Source organism: Aulonocara stuartgranti (assembly GCF_965226115.1).
Source record: "Aulonocara stuartgranti genome assembly, chromosome: 13".
In the NCBI taxonomy this organism is placed as follows: domain Eukaryota; kingdom Metazoa; phylum Chordata; class Actinopteri; order Cichliformes; family Cichlidae; genus Aulonocara; species Aulonocara stuartgranti.
In genome coordinates this window covers 25345245-25368090 of record NC_138949.1, presented here as the reverse complement: position 1 = coordinate 25368090, position 22846 = coordinate 25345245, and the positions used below count along the sequence as shown (strand labels likewise).

Below are 22846 nucleotides of genomic sequence, written 5' to 3'. Positions count from 1 at the left end.
CCTCCCTTAACTGGTTGACTATAAATTTTAGGTTTCATTTTAAAATTTTAGTTCTAACCTTTAGGACCCTACATGGTCAAGCTCGTCAATATTTATCTGACCTGCTGAAACCACATTCATCTTCTCGGGCTTTAAGGTCATGGGATCAGAGACTGCTGGTGGTACCGCGCACTCGTTTTAAAACTCGTGGTGATCGGGCCTTTCAGACTGTGGCACCACGGTTGTGGAATTCTCTTCCACTGTCTCGCCGCTGCACGGACTCCATTGATTGTTTTAAGAAACAGCTGAAGACATTTTTATTTAGAAAAGCATATGATTAATTTCCTTTTATGCTGTTTTTATAGTTTTATTGTTTTACATTGTTTTATTTGCTGTTTTATTTACTGTTATATTGTTTTATATTTCTATTTCCTGTGTTGTAAAGCACTTTGTGATTTTTTTTATCTGTGAAAAGCGCTATATAAATAAATTTTACTTACTTACTTACTTACAAAATTACAGAAATGGAGAAAAGCAAAATGATAAAACTTTATGCAGAGGTCAGAAAACAAATGGCCAGACTAATTCAAGCTGTTAGAAAGACAACAGTGATGTTACAAGCAAGATATGCAAAAGAGCATCTCTGAAAGCACATCTGACCTTGAAGCAGATGGGCTACAGCAACAGATGACCAAACTGGAGGCCAGTCCTGTCAGCTAAGAACAGGAAACTGAGGCTATAGTTTGCACAGACTCACAAAAATTGGACAATAGAAGACTGGAAAAACATTGTAGTCATATGGCCTCCACATTCACCAAATGTCAGTTCAAATCCATGTCAAGTATGCATTTCTATTGGTTGCAAGTAAACCTCTGACATAGTGTTAGTGTATTTGCTCTTTCATACATATTCATACATACAGAGGATTCAGACATCCATACAGAATTCATAAAAGTGAGTAGTGAGAAGTGCATCAACACAGAAACAAATAGCTATAGTAGTGAGGCATATGAGGAATAATAGTATGTAGAAATAATAGTAGAAACAATGTAGACACAATAGCAGTGTGTGTAAAAACAAGGAGAATGTCTTATATGAGTGAGAATATGCGTCACAGATTTGAGTTCTGCATTAAGAGTAGCGAGAATGACCTTTCTGCTGTCAGAACTGAGCCAAAGCGATGGAGAAAAACTGTAAAAAAAAAAAAAAGAAAGAAAGAAAAAAAAGGAAATTAATACGTAAATAGATAAAAGAAAAAGGTAAACACAAACAAGAGGATAGAGATACAGAGAATTTATCAAGCTAATTTTGGAAAAGTGAATAGTTTTGGCACAACAGTAAATTCAGATGATAATTCAGATTGGAAAAGCTGCCGACAGGACAGGTGAAAAAGGACAAACGAATCTCCTTCTGGAAGGGAAACTTACAATTACATATGCCATAAAGCCAGCTGCAAACATACTCTCGTTTACAATTCACAAATTCCCAAGTCACGAAACTGAGGCTGTGCTGTACTTGGCCCCTCAGCTAAAATGAGTTTGACCACTCCTTTGCAGTATGTGGCAGTGTGCACCTTCCACAACAAATACAAGGAAGAAGAGTCTTTGGCCCTTTAAGACTTTTGGTTGCTGTGATTGGCTCAGTCCATTTTGTTGCAGGAAGCAGTCGTTGTACTGCACAAAGTGCTATTCCAGCGCAATAACCACAAATAGTTTGAGTATTATCAACAGTATAAAGGTATAGTAGGTAGTCACGCTTTATGCCGTGCGGAAAAATTGTGTCATGAATTAAAATGCTTCGTTATGTCAGTAACGTTGCTTGCTTCATCATGTAGCGGCAAATTTGAAACAGCTAACCAACATAACGCCGATTCTGTTGTTAGCTAGCAGACACGTACAATTCAAGTTCAGCAAAAATAAATGGTCTTATGGTTGAATACAATGGGCTGAGTATTGTTTAGCGACGTAACTCTCGCCCAACGGCACTGACAGTGCACTATTATTGTTAAAGCCAGATAATTTTACACGATGTGATATGATTTTAACGATGAAATTTGATGTAATGCTTCTTACCAAAATACCTCCTCTAACAGATGATGCGAAGACCCAGAGCGACTACTGTCAACGCTGTAAAGTACAAAGATGTGGACTCCGACCTGTAAGTGGTTTTTACTCGTTCATTTCACCCACTCAGTAATGCCGTACAGTATTTGTGGTCAGGAGCAGAAAATAATGTTCCATTGTTTTCATAACAGGTTGCTTAAAACATTTGTTAAATCCTGTATTTTAAAAGATTTCTCTATTCAATGAAAAAGCCCTTGAGAGTTATAAATTAGTGTGCAGTAAGTGAATTACATCATAGCTTCACAAACTGAAGCTTAAAAAAATGCATTATGTGGTTTAAATCGAAGCTGTTTACGTGATGGTCAATAATACAAAGTGGTGGATTTCTGTATGTTCTGCTTTTGGGAATTTTAAGGTACTAGAATTTCAGGATCTTGTGGATAAGATGGTATGCAGACAACAAACAAGTTTCACCAAGTCTAGAGCTAGTCTTTTATGATAATCTAAGTCAAAGTCAAATTTATTCATATAGCACATTTAAAACAAAAACTGTTGACCAAAGTGCTATACATTTAAAACAATCAAAACTGATAAAAACATAGGAAGACATGACAGGCACAGGCTAAGGTCACTTAAACCCTAATGTCTTCGAAATTGCTACAGATAGCTTTTTTGCAACAGCCATCATCTGTAATAGTATTAATTCTATTAATAAGATACATACTTAACATGTATTAATCTATTTTTTAATAGTTACTGTGTGTAATGTGTTTTAAACTTTAATGGACCAATCAGGAAACGGATTCCTAGACAATGACATTAAGGGAAATAAAATGAATTATAAAATGAAGCACTTTTAAAAGTTATATTTGTTCTATTTTAGTTATAGTGACAAAACAGGTGTTGTATTTTGGATCATTTGAAGTTTAAGGCCTTCTTTGTGAGGCCTTAGAAAGGGGTATTACGTGTTAAATGTTAAATATGTCACTAATTGTTCGGGTTGCTTGCATGTTACTAACTATCAATCCATTAAACACCTGTGAAAAACATTATAAAGTTATTAGAAAGGTTCAAGTTTGGTTCTGGTGTTATAATTGACAGATTTTGTTCTTTTTCTTTACTCCACCATCAGATCTTTTTCCCAAACGGTGAGTAGTGATGAGGATGCTGAGGAATGGAGGCCACCGAAGCCAAAGTCAAAAGCCCCCAACAAAACTGCTAGAGGTACTGCAACTGGTGAAAAGAAAACAACTGCCAAGAAAACTGCAAAACCAAAAGAGGCAAAAGCACCCAAAGAACCTAAAGCTCCCAAAGTGCCTAAAGAACCTAAGCTAAGGGCACCACGTAAACCTGCAGCAGGACGAAAAACACAGGCTGCTAAAAGTCTAAAGGATTCTGAAGCCTCAGTGTTGGCTGGAATGGAGAGGAAAAAAGTGGATAATGATTATAGAGAAAAAACAGGAGGAATTCAAACTGACTGTCCAGAGGAAACGAGGGCTGAAGAGAGCGGGACAAGTGTCAGAACGAAGGAAGAGGTAAGGCAAACTTTCAGTGTTTATAATTACAGCCAAATGAAACATATTAGAATGTAATTATAAGTTAACTTTTGTGACCCATTAATTACACAAAACTGTGGCTGTATTTATAATATTAAAAACTGGACAATGAACTACACATCAATATTTACATTCTGAGTTGATGTCTGCAGAAAATGTCCATGTTCTAAATGTCTTGTGTTTGCATTTTTATATTTTCTTTCATCTTTTCCTTGTTTTCCTTTCTTTCTCTTCTTTTCTTGTAGAGGGTGTCATTTATTGTGTCAGAATCCTATCAGAGAGACAGATGGGCAGACGAGGGGTCTTCACAAGCTTGGCTTGGAGTGAAGAAAGAGGAAGTAGATGCGGAGGATTTTACTTTTGATGAGCCCTGTTTAAAGAAACAAAAGACCAGTGCTGCCTGCATGGGACGGCCGACTAATTTACCATCATCTGAAGCGCAGTCTTTGAGGAATGAACTCAATATGAACTGGGACTTGATAGAGGTATTTTTATATATTATGTGGGAATTGTTTCTTTTTTTGTTTGTTTTTTGTCAGGTGGTAAAAAGACACCTCACTTAGTTTCAGACAGAAAATAAATGCTCTAATAAACGAACAGTTTGAAGGTGACCACCACCACCTGGCCAAAAAGCATATTTCTACCTTCATTTGCATAAAGTTATGACTCAAGAATTAAATTAGGCTATGTGACAGTGATTCGCATATGCAGTTTAGGTGATAAGCTACTGGAGAGAAATGCCACTTTAAAAAAGTCACAACTGCTTTTTCAAATTTAGTGTATTGCATTACTGATGTTTGAAAATCATAAGTATACAAGTAGCCGTTCTTAATGCACACTGACATATTTAAAAAACAGTGATCAGTTAATACACACAAAGATCCAGAATTCTGCATATCAAATATAATCAAATGCTCTCTGCTGAAGGTTAATTTGTGTCTTTCTGCCTACCTGCTTAACTGTGTGTGTATATATGCATGTAGAGTAGATGCAGAGTTGCAATTCCTGTGTGTGTGATTCCCCCCCAGGTGCTGTCCCACTTGACATGTGTGGAGCGATGGGTATGTGCAAACATCATTATGCTGCTTCGTGAGGAGAACACTGTGCCGTTCATGGTGCGCTACAGGAAAGACATGATTAACCACATGGATGCTGATGCTGTTCGAGATGTCCAGATGGTTTATGAGGAGTTATGGTAAGTGAATGTAAGATGTTCAATGAAACAAAAAAAAAATGAATCTTATACTTTCATAAGATTCAGATTCACCCTATCTCTAAGGGTGGCTGGCCTCTCCCTTAGAGATGGTGTGAGAAATTCGGCCATTCGGGAGGGGCTTAGAGTAGAGCCGCAGCTCCTCCACATTGAAAGGGGCCAGTTGAGGTGGTTTGGGCATCTGACAAGGATGCCTCCTGGGCGCCTCCTGGGTGAGGTGTTCCAGGCATGACCCACCAGGAGAAGGCCCCGGGGCAGACCCAGGACACGGGAGATTATATCTCTCGGCTGGCCTGGGAACGCCTGGGTGTTCCCCCAGACAAGCTGGAGGAGGTGGCTGGGAAGAGGGAGGTCTGAGCTTCTCTGCTTGAGCTGCTGCTCCCGTGACCCGGCCCCGGATAAGCAGAAGAAGATGGATGGATGGATGGATCTTATACTACTTACACTACTCATGCCCTCAATATGTTAAAAGCATGGAAAGAGCATTTTAGAATACTGGAATTAGATTTGTGAAACCACATGAGCTGACTATACTGAGTCCTGCAGCTAGATGGTGCTATATGTCAAGCTTTAAAGCCTGAAATAGTTGCATGTGGCTGATTTGTATTTCTCTGATTTCTGTGTGTTTGTCCTGCACAGTTGATAATCTGTCTTTCTTCTATGTGTATATTTGTTCTTCAGTTCTTTGGCAAAGAGGACTCAGTCTGTGGTTCAGACCCTGAAGAAAGATGGGGTGTTAACAACTGAACTGGAACAAAACCTGAGGAACTGCCGTTCAGCTGATGAACTGGATCATGTGGTCAGAATCAAATTTGTATTCCAAAGTGTTATCCATCAATTAACTGTAATAAGATTAGTTCATTCTTGACTCTCCGCACATGAAAAGGGCTCTAGCACTAATAACTAGCTCAGTCCAGTGTTTGTGTTTTTGCCTGCAGTACTCCCCCTATAAGAAAGGCAGCAAGCTGACAAAAGCTCGCAGGGCCAAAGCACTTGGCCTTGAGGACGCTGCTTCTGCATTGATGAACACACCACATACTCTAGATTTAAGGGCATGGATAAAACCTGGTACTGAAGGTAACTGATAAACATGTGCACACTCTTGTCATGGTCTGCGCTGTTTTGTGTATTGCTTGAACCAGCCAATGATTACCAAATGATTTAAATGGTTATGCAATGCAGATGAAGACACACACAATCACATTCTAAATTCTTAAAGATTTATTGACTCATTTAAAGTACATTATTGATGTGTGTACATGTGTGACAGGTCTGTCATCAGTGGAAGAAGTGGCTACAGGTGTGGAGCACATATTGGCTGATATGATGGCCAAAGATCCTGAAACACTCACCTACGTGAAGACATTGTAGGAGTCTGTCTACATACACATAAAATCGAATTCATTTTTCTTGTATCTTCATGAATTATTAATATTGTATGTCTTTCTTTTTTTGTGCCAGATGTGAGAAAAGTTTTGTAAGCATACAGTCGTCTGTGTCTAAGTCGGCATTAAAGGAAAAGGAACAGGCGAAACCTGTCCAAGGCCACAAAACAAAAGCAGGCGCCGAGCAAAATAAAAACAAGGACATTGACAAGTTCCAACTCTACTTTGACTTCACCTGTAACATCCAACGTATCCAACCCCATCAGGTAGGAAGTTTAATTATCCTTTTAAGAATTGTCTGCAATCTACCTTAAAAGTTTTGTGCAAATACATTTTATAGCAGAAGCGTAACCATTTGGAGTGTGATTATAAGCTTAAAATCTTTCTCGAGTGCTTTTGTAATAAACATTTCTCTTTACATTTTAGCTATAACTGCCTGCCAAGCCACCAAAAAAACAAACAATCAGTTCAAGTCCTTTGAATATTTTAGAGTTTGGGATATTTTTATTTTGGCTTTGATGCACTGCATATATAGTGCTATTACTAATACTATTTTCCTTTTTCAGAAAACATTTTAATATTACATACATTTCACAAGAGTAAATACAAAATAGAGTTTTTAAAGGATGATTTTATTCATTAAGGGAAAAAATGCTACCTAAACCTATGTGAAAAAGTAATTGGCCCCATTATAAAATCGTGAATTAACTGTGATTAAACTCATTTTTAGGAAAGCTGATATTAATTCTTAACGTGCCGAGGATGACTGGGCGTGGTGGTGGAATGGCGGCTGTTTTTAGGGAGAAGCTCGCATGCAAACAACTCTTAACTGACTCTCATTCAGGTTTTGAACTTTTGATGTTTGGCATCCCTGCCCAACACGTGTCCGTTCAAATTTCAGACCTATTTCCAATTGAAAATCTTGGAAAAGATTGTATTAGTTCTTTTGTAAATAGACACAATGTTCTTGAGAGGTTTCAGTCTGGTTTTAAAGCTATTCACAATACTGAAACTGAACTTTTAAAAGTTCTTAACAATCTTTTATTAGTCCCTGACTCAGGAGACTCAGCTGTGCTTTTGCTTTTGGATCTGACAGCTGCCTTTGATACTGTTGACCACAGCATCTTGATCTCACGATTGGAGCATTGCGGCATCAAGGGCCTTCCATTAGAGTGGTTCAGGTCATACTGATCTGACAGGACTTTCTCTGTGAGCTTTGGAGCTTTTATCTCTTCTTCAGCTCCCCTTACTTGTGGTGTTCCCCAGAGATCTATACTGGGGCCAATTTTATTCTCTATTTATATGCTGCCCATAGGTCTAATTTTTTGAAAATATAACATTTGTTTCCATTCATACGCCGATGACACTCGGATCTGTCTTCAACTGAAGAGAAGTTGTCCTGCTCCACTGGAGCCCTTAGTTCAGTGTCTCGGTGAAATTAAAGCCCGGATGGCCTCTAACTTCCTTAACTTTAATGACAACAAAACTGAAGTGATAATTTTTGACCAAGTGTCAATCCCAGCACCTCTCATTTTAACCTGCGCAGTCTTGAGTCTTTTATTAAGCTGCATGCCAAAAATTTGTGGGTTATATTTGACAGCAATTTCACCTTTGAAAAATAGATTAGCTCAGTTGTACATTGGTCTTTTTTCAAACTGAGGCTTTTAAGGTGAAATCATTTTTGTCTTTTAAAAACTTTGAATGGGCAATCCATGCTGTTATTACATCCCAGCTGGAATATTGTAACTCCTTATATGTTAGACTTGGCCAGACCTGCCTTGCAAGACTGCAGTTGGTCCAAAATGCTGCAGCTGCATGAACTAAAAGATGTGAACATATTTCGCCGGTGCTTGCCTCTCTTCACTGGCTCCCTGTTCACTTCAGAATTGACTTTAAAATTTTATTGCTGACTTACAAGCCCCTGAATGGACAGGCCCCCGGGCAATTGTCTGACCTCTTGCAGCGATATGCGCCCTCTAGATCTCTTAGATCAAATGAGCTTTTGCTTTTAGCCATACCAAGGTCAAGGCTAGTTCACAGAGGTGATCAAGCATTTGGGTCCGTAGCACCTAAACTGTGGAATAATCTACCCCTATGCATCAGACAGGCAACTACTGTCAGTCTTTTTAATCTCATCTTAAAACGCATTTGTATTCACTGGCTTTTAATACAGTATGAGAGGTATTTGGTGTTTGGTACTAATATTATAAGTTATTTGGTACTAGTTATTTGGTATTTTTGTACAGCACTTTAGTTAACGTTGGTCTTGTAATTAAATGTGCTATATAAATAAATAAACGATAATCTCACAGACATTTGGGAAAATATTCTGTAGACTGACGAAACAAAAATGTAACTTTTTGGGAGTTTTGACTCCTTTTACATCTGACATAAAACTAACACTGCATTTCATAATAAGAATATTGTGCCAACAAGCATACATAGTGGTAGAAATGTGGTGTTCTGGGACTACTTTGCTTCTTGAGGACCTGGGTGACTTGTATTTGATGAAACCATGAATTCTGAATCCTGAATATCTGGCCATCAGTTTGTGCCCTGAAATTCAAGTACACTTGGGTTACAAAGTGGGACAGTTATCTGAAACATACCTGAAAGTCCACCTCTGAATGGCTTAAACAAAAAAAGAAATTAAAGGTTTTGAATGGCCTAGTCAAAGTCCAAGCTTAAGTCCAATTGAAAGGCTTTAGCGTGACCTTAAATAGGCTGTTCATGTTCAAAAACCCTTCAGTGTAGCTCAATTTGAACAATTCTGCGGAAAAGGGTGGCTAAAATTGCTCCACAGCGAAAACCAAACAAAAAGAATGACAGTTTGCTTTATTTGTAAGATACATTTACGCTGCTGAGACTCACACTTTTTCTTGTGCCTATTTTTTTTTTTACCTCGACTGGAATTACTCCTTCTAACACCTTTACTTTTATGATATAACTAATGAGACAAGTAATAACCCAGCCATAAGAGAAAATACATACAAAACAAATAAACTTGAAAAGCAACAAATAAGTCAAGTCTTCTTGATGATCATAAAGGTCATTTACAGCTGTGGAGTGTGTTTTGACTACCCTAGTTCTCAAATACACACACGCATGCACATAAACATGAACAAATGCACACCATCTGCTTGTGTCATTTCTGTCTGCTTAATGCATGCCACTTCTGAATGCTAGCCTTGTCAGTCACAGTTAGCCTTGTCTGTGCCTTCATATTTAGCCCTCCTGCATCTTGCACCACATCCTCTGCTCCCCCTCTGTCCCTCTAGTGACTGGTGGGTTACTCAGAGTTGGGCCCGGGCCTCATGTGTCACCACAGCTTCCATCATCTGCTGTCTCTGCCACACCACACTCTCTGGCAACCGCTCTCTGCCCTACAGTCATTTAATCGCATACGCACATGCATACACACACTTGCTCACACACAAGCGCACCCTGTGAGTCCCCTCATTTTCTCTTCTTAACATATGTGACATGTCCCCTGCCGACATGCCATTGGATTAGGGAGCTTTGATTGACAGGCGCTCTCCTGTAGTGACAGCTACTGCTGCTGGGCCCACAGGCGGACAAAAGGACGGGGAGAAGGAGTGGGGGGCAGTAAGGGAAGGCAGAGCATGGACAGATGAGTGGTGCTGAGGTGCTTCCGTCACTTATCTCTCCTGCTTCGCCCTACTCTGCCTCCCTCTTTTTCTGACTAAACGTCAGCCCTCCAATCCACTCATCACCTCCGCTTTGCGCCTCTCCTCCCCTTTCTATGCAAGGCCTTTAATTCGATGACTCGCCTTTGTCACGGAGCGTTAATCCACAGGCTGCTGTGACCCTGCGAGCTGTCAGATTCCGGCTAATATGAACCTTTTCTAGCCGTCAAGTTGGCAGTTAGGGGGAGCAGGTGGGAGATGTGTTTTGACAGGAGGCATGTGTGTGAGCACACACTTGCCCGTTTGCTTTAGCGCATTTTTATTAAGCCCCAGCCGTGGTAGTTTGTTAAAAATAAAGTGCAAGGCATTGTATTAAGGGTGTGTGGAAGTATAGATCTCCTGTGGTGGAAAACAAAATTAGGTAGCATGGAAAGTACATCTTCAGAATTTTAATCTCCTTAATGAAGTAACACATAAAAGGGATTCTAGGTTTTGGTGTTGGTACATTTTAATTCATCGTCAAAGTTAAATACATTAAGGAAAAGAATTAAGCAAGAAGGTAACATCTGAACATTAGGTGTTCACCTTGATTCAAAAGTACGGGCTTGAAATGACAGTTTAATTCTGAATCCATAATAACAGATTTGGTGGATGATTTTTCTCGTGCTGCCTTCTAAAATCCATGTCACTGATTTTTATGACCACATGAAGTGAAGGAAAAGAGTGCATTCCTGAACTTTAGAAGTTGAAACTTTTTGGTTTGGCATTTTTCAACTTTTCTTGAAAAAAGGGCTGAAAATATAAACAAATTATAGGAATAAATGAGTAATTCAGTACTTTTTGTTGTCTTGTTAATCAGCTAATGATTTCAGGCACAAAAAATCCAACTTTTCTTATGATTTCTTATGAGTGAAAATGGGGGAAAAAGTACAGTGATTTATTGTAGCGTATATAAGACAAAAGCAGAATTTGTACAATTTCAACAAGCTCAAAAGTCGGTATCATTTTATCCTTCAACACAGCCTGAACTCTCTAAGGCAAACTTATGTAGTCTCCAGGAATAGTTCTCCAGGCTTCATGAAGGACATTCAAAATCTCTTGTTACTGTTTCCCAATGGTACGACTTTCGGTTACTGTTCATCTGCTGATAGTTTTTTGCGCCTGCCACTTCTTTTGTTCTTCACTTGTCCAACTTCCTCAGTTTTGTAAGAGCACACCACACACCAGGCTAAGCTGTGCCCTCTTTAGCTCAGATTTAATTCCGACTAACATGATTTGAGGCCTTCTTTGAAGGGTACACGTTTACCTTATAGCTATTAGCAGCTGCTATGCTCTCGAGTATGCCAGGGAAGATTTGTTAAACATGCAGTGGGCTGTTTTTAATGCGATTTGCGCTGTGATCAAATGGTAGTTCAGCACTCCAGTCTGGGGCTTGCCTGCAGAGAAGCTTGGGTAAATGGAACTGTTTTATCAATTAAACACTTGTTTTTGATGGACAGGCGGAGAAAAACAAGATTATTTGTATGTTCACATTTTGTACTGCAAAATTGTTTGTTTGTGTGTGTGTGTGTGTGTACTGTACATGTGGTATATTTGAGTTTATGTAATGGTTTTAATGCCCGAGATGCTCTGAGGATTTTATAACTTTGTACAACTTGCGGTATATTGAATCAGATTCATGTGTCAAATATAAAATATGTTATTTTGCCACCTGGGTAGTACAAAGTCTGTGTAATCAGTGATTACGAGTGGACATCAGGTGTCCTGTCTCCTTCCTCCCTCACGCTCTGCACCTAATGTATTTATTCGCTACCTTTACCTAAACCAAGCGACATATCACCAGTAGTGAGAACACGTCACTGTGCGACAGTGAGAATGGGAAACTCCATGTGTGTTCCTTACAAAGCGTATTTTTTAAATGAAATCAAACTGTGTAAAGATACTTTTGTTTTATTATTCCATATACTTTACTGGTTATTGTTTATCCAGACCATTATATGCCCAGTTTTGTATTTCTAATCCTACTGGCCTTCACTTATATAGGGATATTGAGCATTCTACTGACAGCTTTGTTCAGCTGTTATACAACCACATTCGTCACTCATATACAATGTGTCCTGTGTGTGTCAACAAAGTCAAAAAGTCTGCAAGTTGGCACTGAATATGTGTGTCTGTTTGTTTATCCTTGATATGTCGGATGGATAGATGTGTTGATGACAGTATTCCTCTAAAGAAAGGGTGAGAGAGAGAAGGAGACAGACAGAGTATAGTTGTTGGCTGACTGCCCTCCCTTCAGGGCTGGTGGGAGGAATAAGGGGCATCTAGAAGAGACGGTCTGTCTGCTCTTGTCAGGGTTTGGCCACTACTTGGTTACCTGTCACTCTGGGCCCATCTAAAACACAAACACAGTTCTTACTCTGTCTCACATCACCCTTCCTTCCAGATCACCCTGTGTGTCCCATCAGTGACCCAACTCAGATAGAAACTGAGAGAAAGTGAGAGAAGCACCAGACACTGGTGTTTATCATCACTGAGGACCGTCATCTGCTATAGAAAAAACCTGAGCATGAACAAAAATTGCTGTTGGATGAACTTAGATCTTTTACTTTTGTTGGCACCATAGCTGAATTTGGAATACATACCAGCAACAAGGAAGATGAATTTAGTGTTTGTTTGTTTTCCAGAAAGCTACTTTCAGCTGCTCCCTTATTCACCAAGGCTTGCCACAGCACGTATCTCTGCATGTTTGATTTCGAAGGGTTTACACCGAATACCCTTCCTGATGCAATACCAAAGGAATTTGTGTCTTCTCCTGGAATTGAACTGGTGATCTGTTGAATGTGTAAACCACTACACTGTGGAGAGATTTCTTTTTTTCCTCCATTTAGGTTGTGATATCAATAAAACCTTAGAAGCAGCAGCTAAAATTCTGGTACAGTTGTGCATTTTTGCAGTTGTTTATAAGAAATACATATTTGAATTATATCTTTATCATACATTATAGTGTTGTGTATATAGATAGACTGTTATGTTTATCTGTGCAGCTTCTATTTACTTAAAGTGTTATGAATTCTTGAATTTCTGAAAACTTTATTAATATTTTCTTATTTCTAGTTGATGATACACACGTTGATGCCAGACAGTGTCGTATGAATAACACTATAAAAGTATATGTCATTCTTAATTACCCAAAATAATTAAAGCCCAAGAGCGCAGATTTAACAAGGCTTTGTTTTGTATTTACTGCTTTAATTTCACTCATGGGCTTTCCTAAATTCCAAGATAAGGAAGTGTTTTGCCTTTTTTAATTTTTTATTTTAGACTACCTCTTAAACTTTAGTTCTTTGATAAAGATTCTTTGAGAAATCTCTTCATAGTCAGCGAGGCAGCTCTGGGGAGAAACATGTCAACACAGGAGAAATCTTAACTTTCATCATTATTTAAGGAAACTTGCTGCATTAATCCGTGTCTCTGCCATGCCATTAGCTGTGTTTTATGTTTTTATTTGTGTGTGTGTTGAACATGGGCGCATCCCTTCCGAGGGTGCTGCTGAGTGGTAATGGTTGTGGCACTGTGTGGGTGCGGGTGGGGGGAAGGCCTTGCGGTCTCAGTGCTGATGGTGGCATGGTGGTGGCATTTGTCAGCTTGCTTCTTCCGCTTGGGCTCCAGATTGACGTCTTGTTTCTTGGCCCTGTTCTATGGCAGGCTAAAGGTTCCCCACTGAAAAGGTCAGACACTTACTACTGTTTGCTTAACAGCATGTAACAGTTCCTCTGAGGGGGGAACGACCGCACAGCAAAACAGGCCTGGCCACGGGATATACTCCTAGGCTCATCACTTTTAGCGCACGTGTATTGAGATTTCAAAGATTTTTTCTTTTTTGTATGTTTGTGTGAGTAAAGCGTGTTCATGCACTAAAGCGACAGAGCCTTATGTGTTTTAAAACAAAATATACACATAAAATATACATTTTTCTAAAATATTTCTGCTAGCCGTTGCTATTTATCATACTTCAAATGAAGTATATCACATATACACACATAAATTAATCTGAATATTTATGATTTCAGTGGATGCTGGTTTTAGGGACAACAGCGAGTCTTGTTTAACTGTCTGTGCGGTAACTGGTGGAAATATATGTATTGCATTCATGCGTGCATATATGTGCAGACGCTGGCTATTAACCGAGGGGAGAGTCTCAAGATTTTGACAGTGAAGGTGAACATCCCCGACAGGGTGAAGAGTGACTTCACTAGGTGGTGCATCAACAACAGGTCAGACACAAGTAATACACAAACACTGTTACACTCACTGACACATGTGTCTGCCATGATCATATGATGTTTTGTTAAAAATTTTAATACAAAACTGGAACTGTAGAAGGCAGAAAGTGTGGCATCTGTTGTTGACTTTAAGATTTTTGTACAAAAGGCACAAAACTGAACATATGATACCAGTGCTGTATGTTTTGTGGCTGTTTTTGCCTGTGGCTGAAGTCGGTAATAGAAATACTAAGAAATGGCTGGAGAGTCATTATTGCTTTTCAAGAGGACAAAAATGAAAATTTAATATTTTTTAATACTCCAAATTGAATACAATCCATTCATTATTTTTGACTTATGCTTCAGGTATCTCTAAATTAGATTTTACATTGAGAAATTATTATTAGCAACAATTCTCATAATTTTGAATATTTTCTTAGTATTCTTTTTTAATATTAGTTTTGGGAAGCATGAGTAGCACAGCACTTTCCTAGGTAACAGCAACTTTTGCTAATTCTGTTTTTTGCCACTCTGAAATAGCCATTTAAATAATCAGTAAAATAGAAAAAGAAGCAAATAGCAGTTGTTTGTAAGTACTATTTGTAAAGTACGCTATCCATTTTTAAATATATATTCTTAGGCATCTTGTAAGCAAGGTAACAAAATGTTACTCTAATGATAAGACGTATTTCTCATGATTAAAGGAGTAGTTTCCTTATGTGCCACCAAATATGACAAGCAGAACACTCCACCTGGTTTAAACTATAATAAAAGGTTCTGTACAGATTGGGTTTTTGATGACATTTGCAAAGCATCTCTTGGGAGCACAAGAGTCAGTTTGCAAAGGCACATTTGCTTTGACAAAATACGTTAAGCAGTAGAAACGCCTTGCAGAAGAACACACTCTTTACCCCCACTGCTTTAATGCAGGTGGAGGCCAAAGACATTTGCAAAAGAAGAACTTCATGCAATCATTAGGAATGCAGTGGAGGATTCATATAAAAGGCTTATTCTTCCTTTCCTCACCAGGAGTTACAGGTAAGTGGATTTTGGATTTTAAAGTGTTTTTTCACCCAATATCAGTTTTTCCATTTACACCATGATCCTTTTTTGATCCTTTCTCAGTTTCTCTTTTGTTGATGTTGTCATTCTCTTCTTTAACTTATCTATTTGTCTCTATCTTGCATTTTCTCTCTTTAGGACTAAGCTGACGAGTGCAGCGGAGAAGGAGTCAATCGCCATGTTTGTGCGCAACCTCCGCCAGCGCCTGTTGGTGTGTCCAGTGAGAGGCTGTGTCATCATGGGGGTGGACCCTGGCTTCAGACATGGCTGCAAGCTGGCAATTCTCTCACCTACTAGTAAGTAAACACAAAAATGTACAAAAGTGGACTCACTGTCAGCTATCTCTTGGTTTTGCAAGTCAGTGTATAAAAAGCATACTCATGTACCTACACAAATAATACAAAAAATACATTTTATTGCTAAAGATATGATGAAATCACATTGATGTTGAAGAAAGATGGAAATATAAAGGCAATTTAGAATCGGAGAATCCCACAGATTTACCCAGGGATTCAAATCAGGGCTTTGTCCTGGACTTCGGTCTACTGGATGTAGAGCAACAAATGTTTTTGAGTCGTTATCTGACTGGGAGACAAAGCCATGAGCCACATCCATTTTTGCTGCTCAAAAAGCATCTCTAAAGGCTTTTTGTGATTGTAATCATTGTAGCCCTTTCCAAAGAGCACCTTTGTCCATTAACTATAAAGGGAATTGTATTTTTACCCTTTTACCCTAAACCTTTTGAAAGTTTTGAGTACTGCAGTGCATTGTATCTCAGGAGAACAGCTGTGCCAAGATGGTTTGTTTTTAGTTAATGCAATTCATTGTCATATTTTAATACAATAACTAAGTATAAATTCACGTCATTGCTTTTGCCAACTGTATTTTATCACACTTTTTAAGTGTCCTTTCAAATTTATGACTAGTGAATTTTTATTTCCCTCGTTTGTGTCTTGTGATTTCTGACACTTGTGCTTAATTCCCTTTGCTATTGATAATTCAAACCTGGATATACATAGCAATGGCACACATTTCCAGTTGTTACTGGGCAAATTATGAAGCCAAAGATTTTTTCTGAAAGGTTGCCGTGTAACCAGGCACCACTAGATTTGATAGAGCTGGCATGAACCTGGTGGGTTTATTTTTTTGTGTGCACACAACTATGTGTATGTGCTGTGTCCATTTTACTGAGTGACATGTCACTCAGTGGTTGTGCCCTCAAACTGGCAAGGGATTGCCCCACCCTCTGGGTTACCAGTTGTGTGGCCAAAAGTCATGCTGGCACACTTAAATAGTATCAAATACCGTGTGGTGTGGTCACAGGTTTGTGTCTCCTGGCTCACATCATTTCACAGCTTCAGATCTAAACTTCTCTTTTAATGAAGCAGTGAAGTGACTGACTTTCTGGCGCAGCTTGGATGGATTATAGGTTGTGTACTCAACTTAGAGGGAAGAGACATTACGTTATAGCATACATCTTTGTCTGTTAAATTCCTCTTGTCATCATAGTGACATATCAGCAATATTGTAATTTCTCTCTCTCTCTCTCTCTCTCTCTTGCTACTTTTATCTGTCCAAGGTCAGATTCTCCAAACTGATGTTGTGTACCTGCATAATTCAAACCAACCAAGGGAAGCAGAGAAATTACGCCACCTTATGACCAAATACAGGTATTACAACTAAAGAGTCACTGTTAATCATAGTATTTCTGTGCAGATTGTGTATTTGTCTGCTTTCTTGGTGTTATAAAGTCCACTGAACTGTATATTATTAAAATCTGGAGGGAACTCAAAACCCAGTTGCAGTTTTTCAGAGGTTGATGTTTTTTTTCTTAATCCTCAGTTTTCTCCTCTTCATCTTGTCCATATTAGCTGTAGTAGGGTTGTCATTGGCAATGGGACAGCATGTCGGGAAACAGAGTCCTTCTTCGCTGACCTCATCTCCCGGCGGTATTTTCACCCGCTGGATGTGTCCTATTGGTAAGGTCCACTATACTTTGGAATAGTTCGTAAATTATTTATTATCCTGAGTAGAAATAAATGCTTATAAAAGATGGCTGATAGATGACTCTCCAGAGGGCTGACTTCTATTGCACAGTTTAATGTTTCTTGGGTTTGCAAGATTTGCATCTTAAACAGTAACAGAAGGCTGTAAACTGTGGACCTTTAGATATTTTTGGATGGTTTGCAAGATATGTGTTTTTTTCTGAAAGGAAAATTACATAGTAGTAAGTGAAGCTCAAGCTTTATGAATCTGTGTAACACCAGAAACAAATTGAATTGAACTGGTGCTGAAATAATTCAAAGTTTAATACATATTTGCAACTGTATTTGTTCTGACTATTTTTAAAGTTAACTTTGTCTGTTGTCTTTCCTCTCTATGGTGTTTGCAAAAAACATGCCATACTGCTCGGCTAAGCCAAGGCTAACTGCACTCATGGTTCCTACTCTTAGAAAACACCCAAGGATTTTTTAGGACCAAAATATTAAAAAAACCTTTAAGTAAGTGATTTATTGAAATATCCTTGATTTGTTTATACAACTTAACTGCCAATATGTAATCTCTTTCATTATGAAAGAGGAGAGGTATCAGCAAGATCTGGAATTGTTATGGTAAATGGTAAATGGCCTGCATTTGTATAGCGCTTTTCTAGTCCTTAAGGACCCCAAAGCGCTTCACACTACATTCAGTCATTCACCCATTCACACACATATTCACACACTGGTGATGGCAAGCTACATTGTAGCCACAGCTGCCCTGGGGCGCACTGACAGAGGCGAGGCTGCCGGACACTGGTGCCACCGGGCCCTCTGACCACCACCAGTAGGCAAACATGGGGTTAGTATCTTGCCCAAGGATATTTGGCATGCAGCCAGGAGGCAGCCTGGGATCGAACCACCGACCTTCTGATTAATGGCTGACCTGCTCTGCCACCTGAGCTACAGCCACCCCCATAGTATTATGATGATTAATAAGTTATTAAGTTATTATGATCTTGGTACAGAATAAGATTAACAGTGGGGGAGAACAGTGATGAGAAGTGTAGAAGAATAAAAAACAAAAAGCATTATATGTGTGAGCGAGAAAGCAGGACACAGATGCAGAGTAAGACTAAGAGGAATGTGTCCTCCAGTGAATATTGTCCATTAAAGCCATCTGGACTTTGTTACGCTTTGGTCCAATTAAAGAGACGCTTTGTGGTTGAAGTTGTGTCTGTAACCAGGCCCAGTCCAAACTTAAGAATATAACAGCACAGAACCTGTGTCCAAGCATAATAACCACTGGCCTCTCCCTGCTCCATCTCGCTCACTCTCTACTGAGTTCCATGTGTGTTTGTTGACTTGGGGTTAGAAGTGGGACCACAGCCTAAACTGACTTTAAGTGATATGTGAATGTCTATGTATAATTTTTTTTTTTCTGAGCACCTTGGAGTTCATATACACACACACACTTCAAAGGTTGTGCTTTTGGTATAATAGCCCATATTTTTTCTATCATGTTACATTTTCTGTCGTCTTTTTAGAACAGAAACAGTGAAAGCGAGGCGTTTAGTAAGTTAATGTCCACTTGATTATTTTCCTGACAGACGGTTTTTCTTTTGAGCACCTCCAGAGCAGCTAAATTTTACATCTTGATATAATGCCTTTCTTGTTCATTCTTTTGCTGCAGCTGTTTGGCATTCACACTTTTCACAACACAGAAGAACCTTTGGATGTCTGTTTGATGTGGTGATAGCTGAATGTCCTGTATTACTCAATGTGATTAATCACATTTGAGTACGCAGCACATGTGTAAAGAGTCTGCCTTAACTTGGTATGGTTTGAGGAATAAAGGCATTTGCAAGTGTGTGAACTATAGAAGAACAGAAAGCTGTTGTTTTGACATTAGTTATTGAAAAATGGTTGTTGTCGTCCAGAGATAACATCTTTCCAGAATCATCTGGTCCTATATCTCACTCTGGTTTCTTTGGACAGTTGATGAATAAGATATGGGGAAAAAAAAGATGTTAAAATACAGTCTGTTTTTTTCAGAATTTAAATCTACATTCTGCTCTTGCTGCTCTTCGCTCCCTTCTCTCTCAATCTGATTCTCCTTGGTCCTTGTTTTACATTATGTATCCCTTTCCTGACTTTCCCTTCTTAACTTCAGTTGAACATTCTTTGGCCCTGCAGAATCCTTTTCCTAGATTTTCAAAAACTGCCCATACTTAAATAGTGGTTCGTTCCAAAGTGTTAAAACTCTAGGATTGGTTCAGTATCAGTATTGCACGTACTTTGGGATTTAGAGTTGTGGTCATAAGTTTACATACACACATCATATCCGTAATTGTTATGGTAATTTTGGACTTTTAATTATTTTTTTGAGCTGTTCTTTTCCCAGCGTGAGGTGATTGGATAACATACATTTCAAGTTAGAATTTATTTTTGATATTTTCTAATCCACACAGTGTCAAATGTATACTTACGTCCCCACTAATATTTGGTTAAATGTCCCTTAGCAAGGTGCCTCTTGACCAGATGTTTTTGGTAGCCATCGGCAACCAAAAGGCATAACTGTGGCTGGGTAATTTGCCACTCATCTTAGCAGAATAGGTAGAGTTGATTTAAATTAGTTGTAATTTTTCAATTGGGTTTTTAACCCAATTGACTGTGTAACTGAGATACTTCACATTTATGTTACAGCAGTTTTATATCAATACACTTATTTCTGCATGTTTTTTATTCTGTCGTTCCTGCTGCATGGAAAATCATTCTATGCTGGATGAAGTCATTCTCCTGGTACAAATGGAAAAAAGTTTTAGGGGTGGGGAAATTGTATAGCTAGCCTGTTGGTTAATATACTAGTTGTCAACATTTATTGATCTAAAATGGATTAACATCCTAATACCTGCTGTATTAGTAATATGTGTTTTTCCTTAATACTCCTTTAAGATATCTGGTTAATTGTGTCAAATTTGACAGAAGCATCTCTTGAAGAATGACAATGATTGCATGGCTGATTAAAGAATAACTGGCCTCAAAGAGTGATGGTTGTTTACTGTGAGGGTCTCACTCCCCTGCTGGTTGACCCACAGCTGACCCTGACTTGCTACTAAGACATACTCATTACTGTGACCACAAGGATGATGACAGTGATGTAGAATAGCTGTGTAGCATCAGAAACAGTAGGGGTCTTAGTGCTGGCTGTGTATGACCCCAAAGTAATTAATTGACCTATTTTCTTGTATACTTAGCATGTTTGCATGAGCTTTTGTAGGCTGACGTGATACCAAATTGGTGCCCAATACTTTTTGCTTGACAGATGTAGGAAGGTTTTTAGGAATCCGTAGCTAGCCAAATCACAGTGGTGGAAAACAACCAGGAAGACAAAATAGTGGTTTCAGGGTATTTACAAAGTGAGTGACTCTCCCTGTGTTACCATTGCTATACCTTTAGTGGCCCTTGTTTTTCACCCTGCTTTTTTTGTCATCTGCTGCTAGTTATGATGCCATTACCATTTTAAATAGAATCAGTAAAAGTTTGGCATTACCAGTATTTTAATATTTTTACTAGAATACCATTAGAGGTATTAGGTTGGGCTGGCTTGTTTGGCTCTGTGTGTACCTCTGCAAACACATGTGTTGGTAATTAGACCTCCCCTCTCTTCTCTTTTCCTCCACTTTTTCTGCCAGCTTTGACTGTGCCGTAGTTCATTAAAGTCCCCGGCCTCATTTGCACCGTCTGCTTCCTGTCTCCCTGTGAGCCTTCATTGTGTCACCACCCCCACCCTTCACCACCCTGTCTTCTCTACTCGCCTGTCTCTCTTTCGCTCTCTGTCCTTCTGCCTCAGTGCTCAGATGGAATGACAGCCAGAAATGGCAGCCTGCAGGACATCCCTACTTGTATTTTGACTGTGCGTGTGTGTGTGTGTGTGTGTGTGTGTGTGTGTGTGTGCATGCAGTTTTCCTTGCCTTAGTCCTGTTTAAGTCTAACTTTCATCTTCCGCATCACCATAATGCTTTAGAAGTGTGGCCTTTTCCAAAGATGGTGAAAAAAGTGCACAGATTTGAGTCTTTGTCTGTAAGACTGTCATTTTATGTCATTTTGGAGCTACAGATGTGAAAGCTTGTTTTATTCTGTGCAGCTGTAATAGTCACCCCTATTTGTTTCCCTGATAGCGCAGAAATGATGTACAATGGAGTGCACGGAGTAATTTCATTAGGCCACAAAAAGTACACAGCACCATTATTAACATATATGTAGTTCTTTCTGATTTTTTTAAAGGTACAGTGTGTAAATCTCACCATATTAGTAGATTTCAGATTGCAGTCAATTGAATTGTGTTTTCTTACCTCTCCCAATTCAAGTGTATAAACCTAGCTACAGTGGCTGATGTGGGACAAACAACTCTAGCTGGCACTGCAGCCTGTCACTTCGCTGTCTACCTCAGCTGTCAATATACCACTTTCCCATGTCTATTTGTTTCTGGAACAAGCTGCAAAACTTTGTGAAAGGAGTCCAATAAGAGTCGATGAGTCAGTGAAGCTCGTGTCCAGGGTTTTCTGTTCGTAATCATGATGTTCTTGCCACTGTTCGCTGAACTTAGTGAAACAATAGATTAAACATTGTTTTACAGGGACACTTGGTGAATAACTATGTGAGAATGTTATCAAGCTGTTTATCAGAGGGAGAGTGTAATTTGCAAGACACTTGAGCCTTACATTAGCTGGAATAATGTTAGCTTATAACCAGCTGCTGCTGTTTAGCTTGCCTACTGTTAGTTTGTTTAAGAGATGGTAGTGTCGGATGTGTTATCTTCAGTGAATAAGTGACTGCAAGAATATCCAAGATAGCTAAGCATATTTATTCACATTTTCTAACTTTAGTACCAGAGATGAGGCTTAAGGTGAGGAGGGGGAAATGAGGGAGGAAAGAGCATGTGTGGAGGGGGAGAAAGACAGAATGAAAAATTGATGATGTAAATATAGATGTCCAAATGTTAAATACTTATATATAGTTTGAACGACCTATTTGTGATCTTTAAATATAAAGTTACTTATAAGGTGTACAACATATGTGACCGGTATCCAGCCATATACATAAAATGCGATTATGCAGAATGGCAATGTCCGTCTTGTCCACATCACTTTGTTAGAAGATGTAATTACACACCAATCATTGTATTTCTATGAATACAACATTCTTTTTTTCTGATAAATAACCCCGAAAGCTACTTACTGTACCTTTTATATGAAGGTGATAGGCACATATGCACATTGCACTACTCAGTTCTGCACTTACTGAAAGTCAAAAATATAACTTATTTGTATATACTGCCTATTTAAATGTAACGTTTATATTTTTGCAAATTTACTTGTTTGTGTGCACAAACTTGGGCAAATAAAAATGATTCTGATTCTTTAATAATCACAACTTTAGCAAATTCAAAATGGAGAAATACTATCACAGCAATTAATCTTTTCATTATTTTATGCTTTCAGCTGTTTAATATTCTGTAATTCAATAGAGAAAAGCAACAAATCTTCACATTTGAGAGGCTGGAATGTGAAATTAACCAGTAGTGATTATTAAAATTGTTGCTGAATAAATATTTTGTTGATCGGTTAATTAATTTTTTCAGCACTGATTTGCTCTCAAATATTTTAGTGGGTTGATGCTATCATTGTGGCTATACAAGGC

At 38.7% G+C, this 22846-nt stretch overlaps 1 protein-coding gene across 1 annotated transcript in view; it reads left to right on the top strand.

Moving 5' to 3' along the window:
• The first annotated feature begins 1629 nt into the window (after positions 1-1629).
• Positions 1630-22846, top strand: part of srbd1 (S1 RNA binding domain 1) — a 50884-nt gene continuing 29667 nt past the window's right edge. Inside the window, exons 1-14 of the mRNA XM_082557592.1 lie at positions 1630-1716; positions 2072-2136; positions 3175-3577; positions 3844-4083; positions 4627-4793; positions 5493-5610; positions 5750-5888; positions 6082-6178; positions 6273-6462; positions 14014-14117; positions 15036-15143; positions 15306-15463; positions 16747-16837; positions 17039-17146. Of these exons, the coding sequence (XP_082413718.1) occupies positions 2072-2136; positions 3175-3577; positions 3844-4083; positions 4627-4793; positions 5493-5610; positions 5750-5888; positions 6082-6178; positions 6273-6462; positions 14014-14117; positions 15036-15143; positions 15306-15463; positions 16747-16837; positions 17039-17146 (1988 nt within the window). The 5' untranslated portion in view covers positions 1630-1716. The remainder of the gene's footprint in view (positions 1717-2071; positions 2137-3174; positions 3578-3843; positions 4084-4626; positions 4794-5492; positions 5611-5749; positions 5889-6081; positions 6179-6272; positions 6463-14013; positions 14118-15035; positions 15144-15305; positions 15464-16746; positions 16838-17038; positions 17147-22846) is intronic.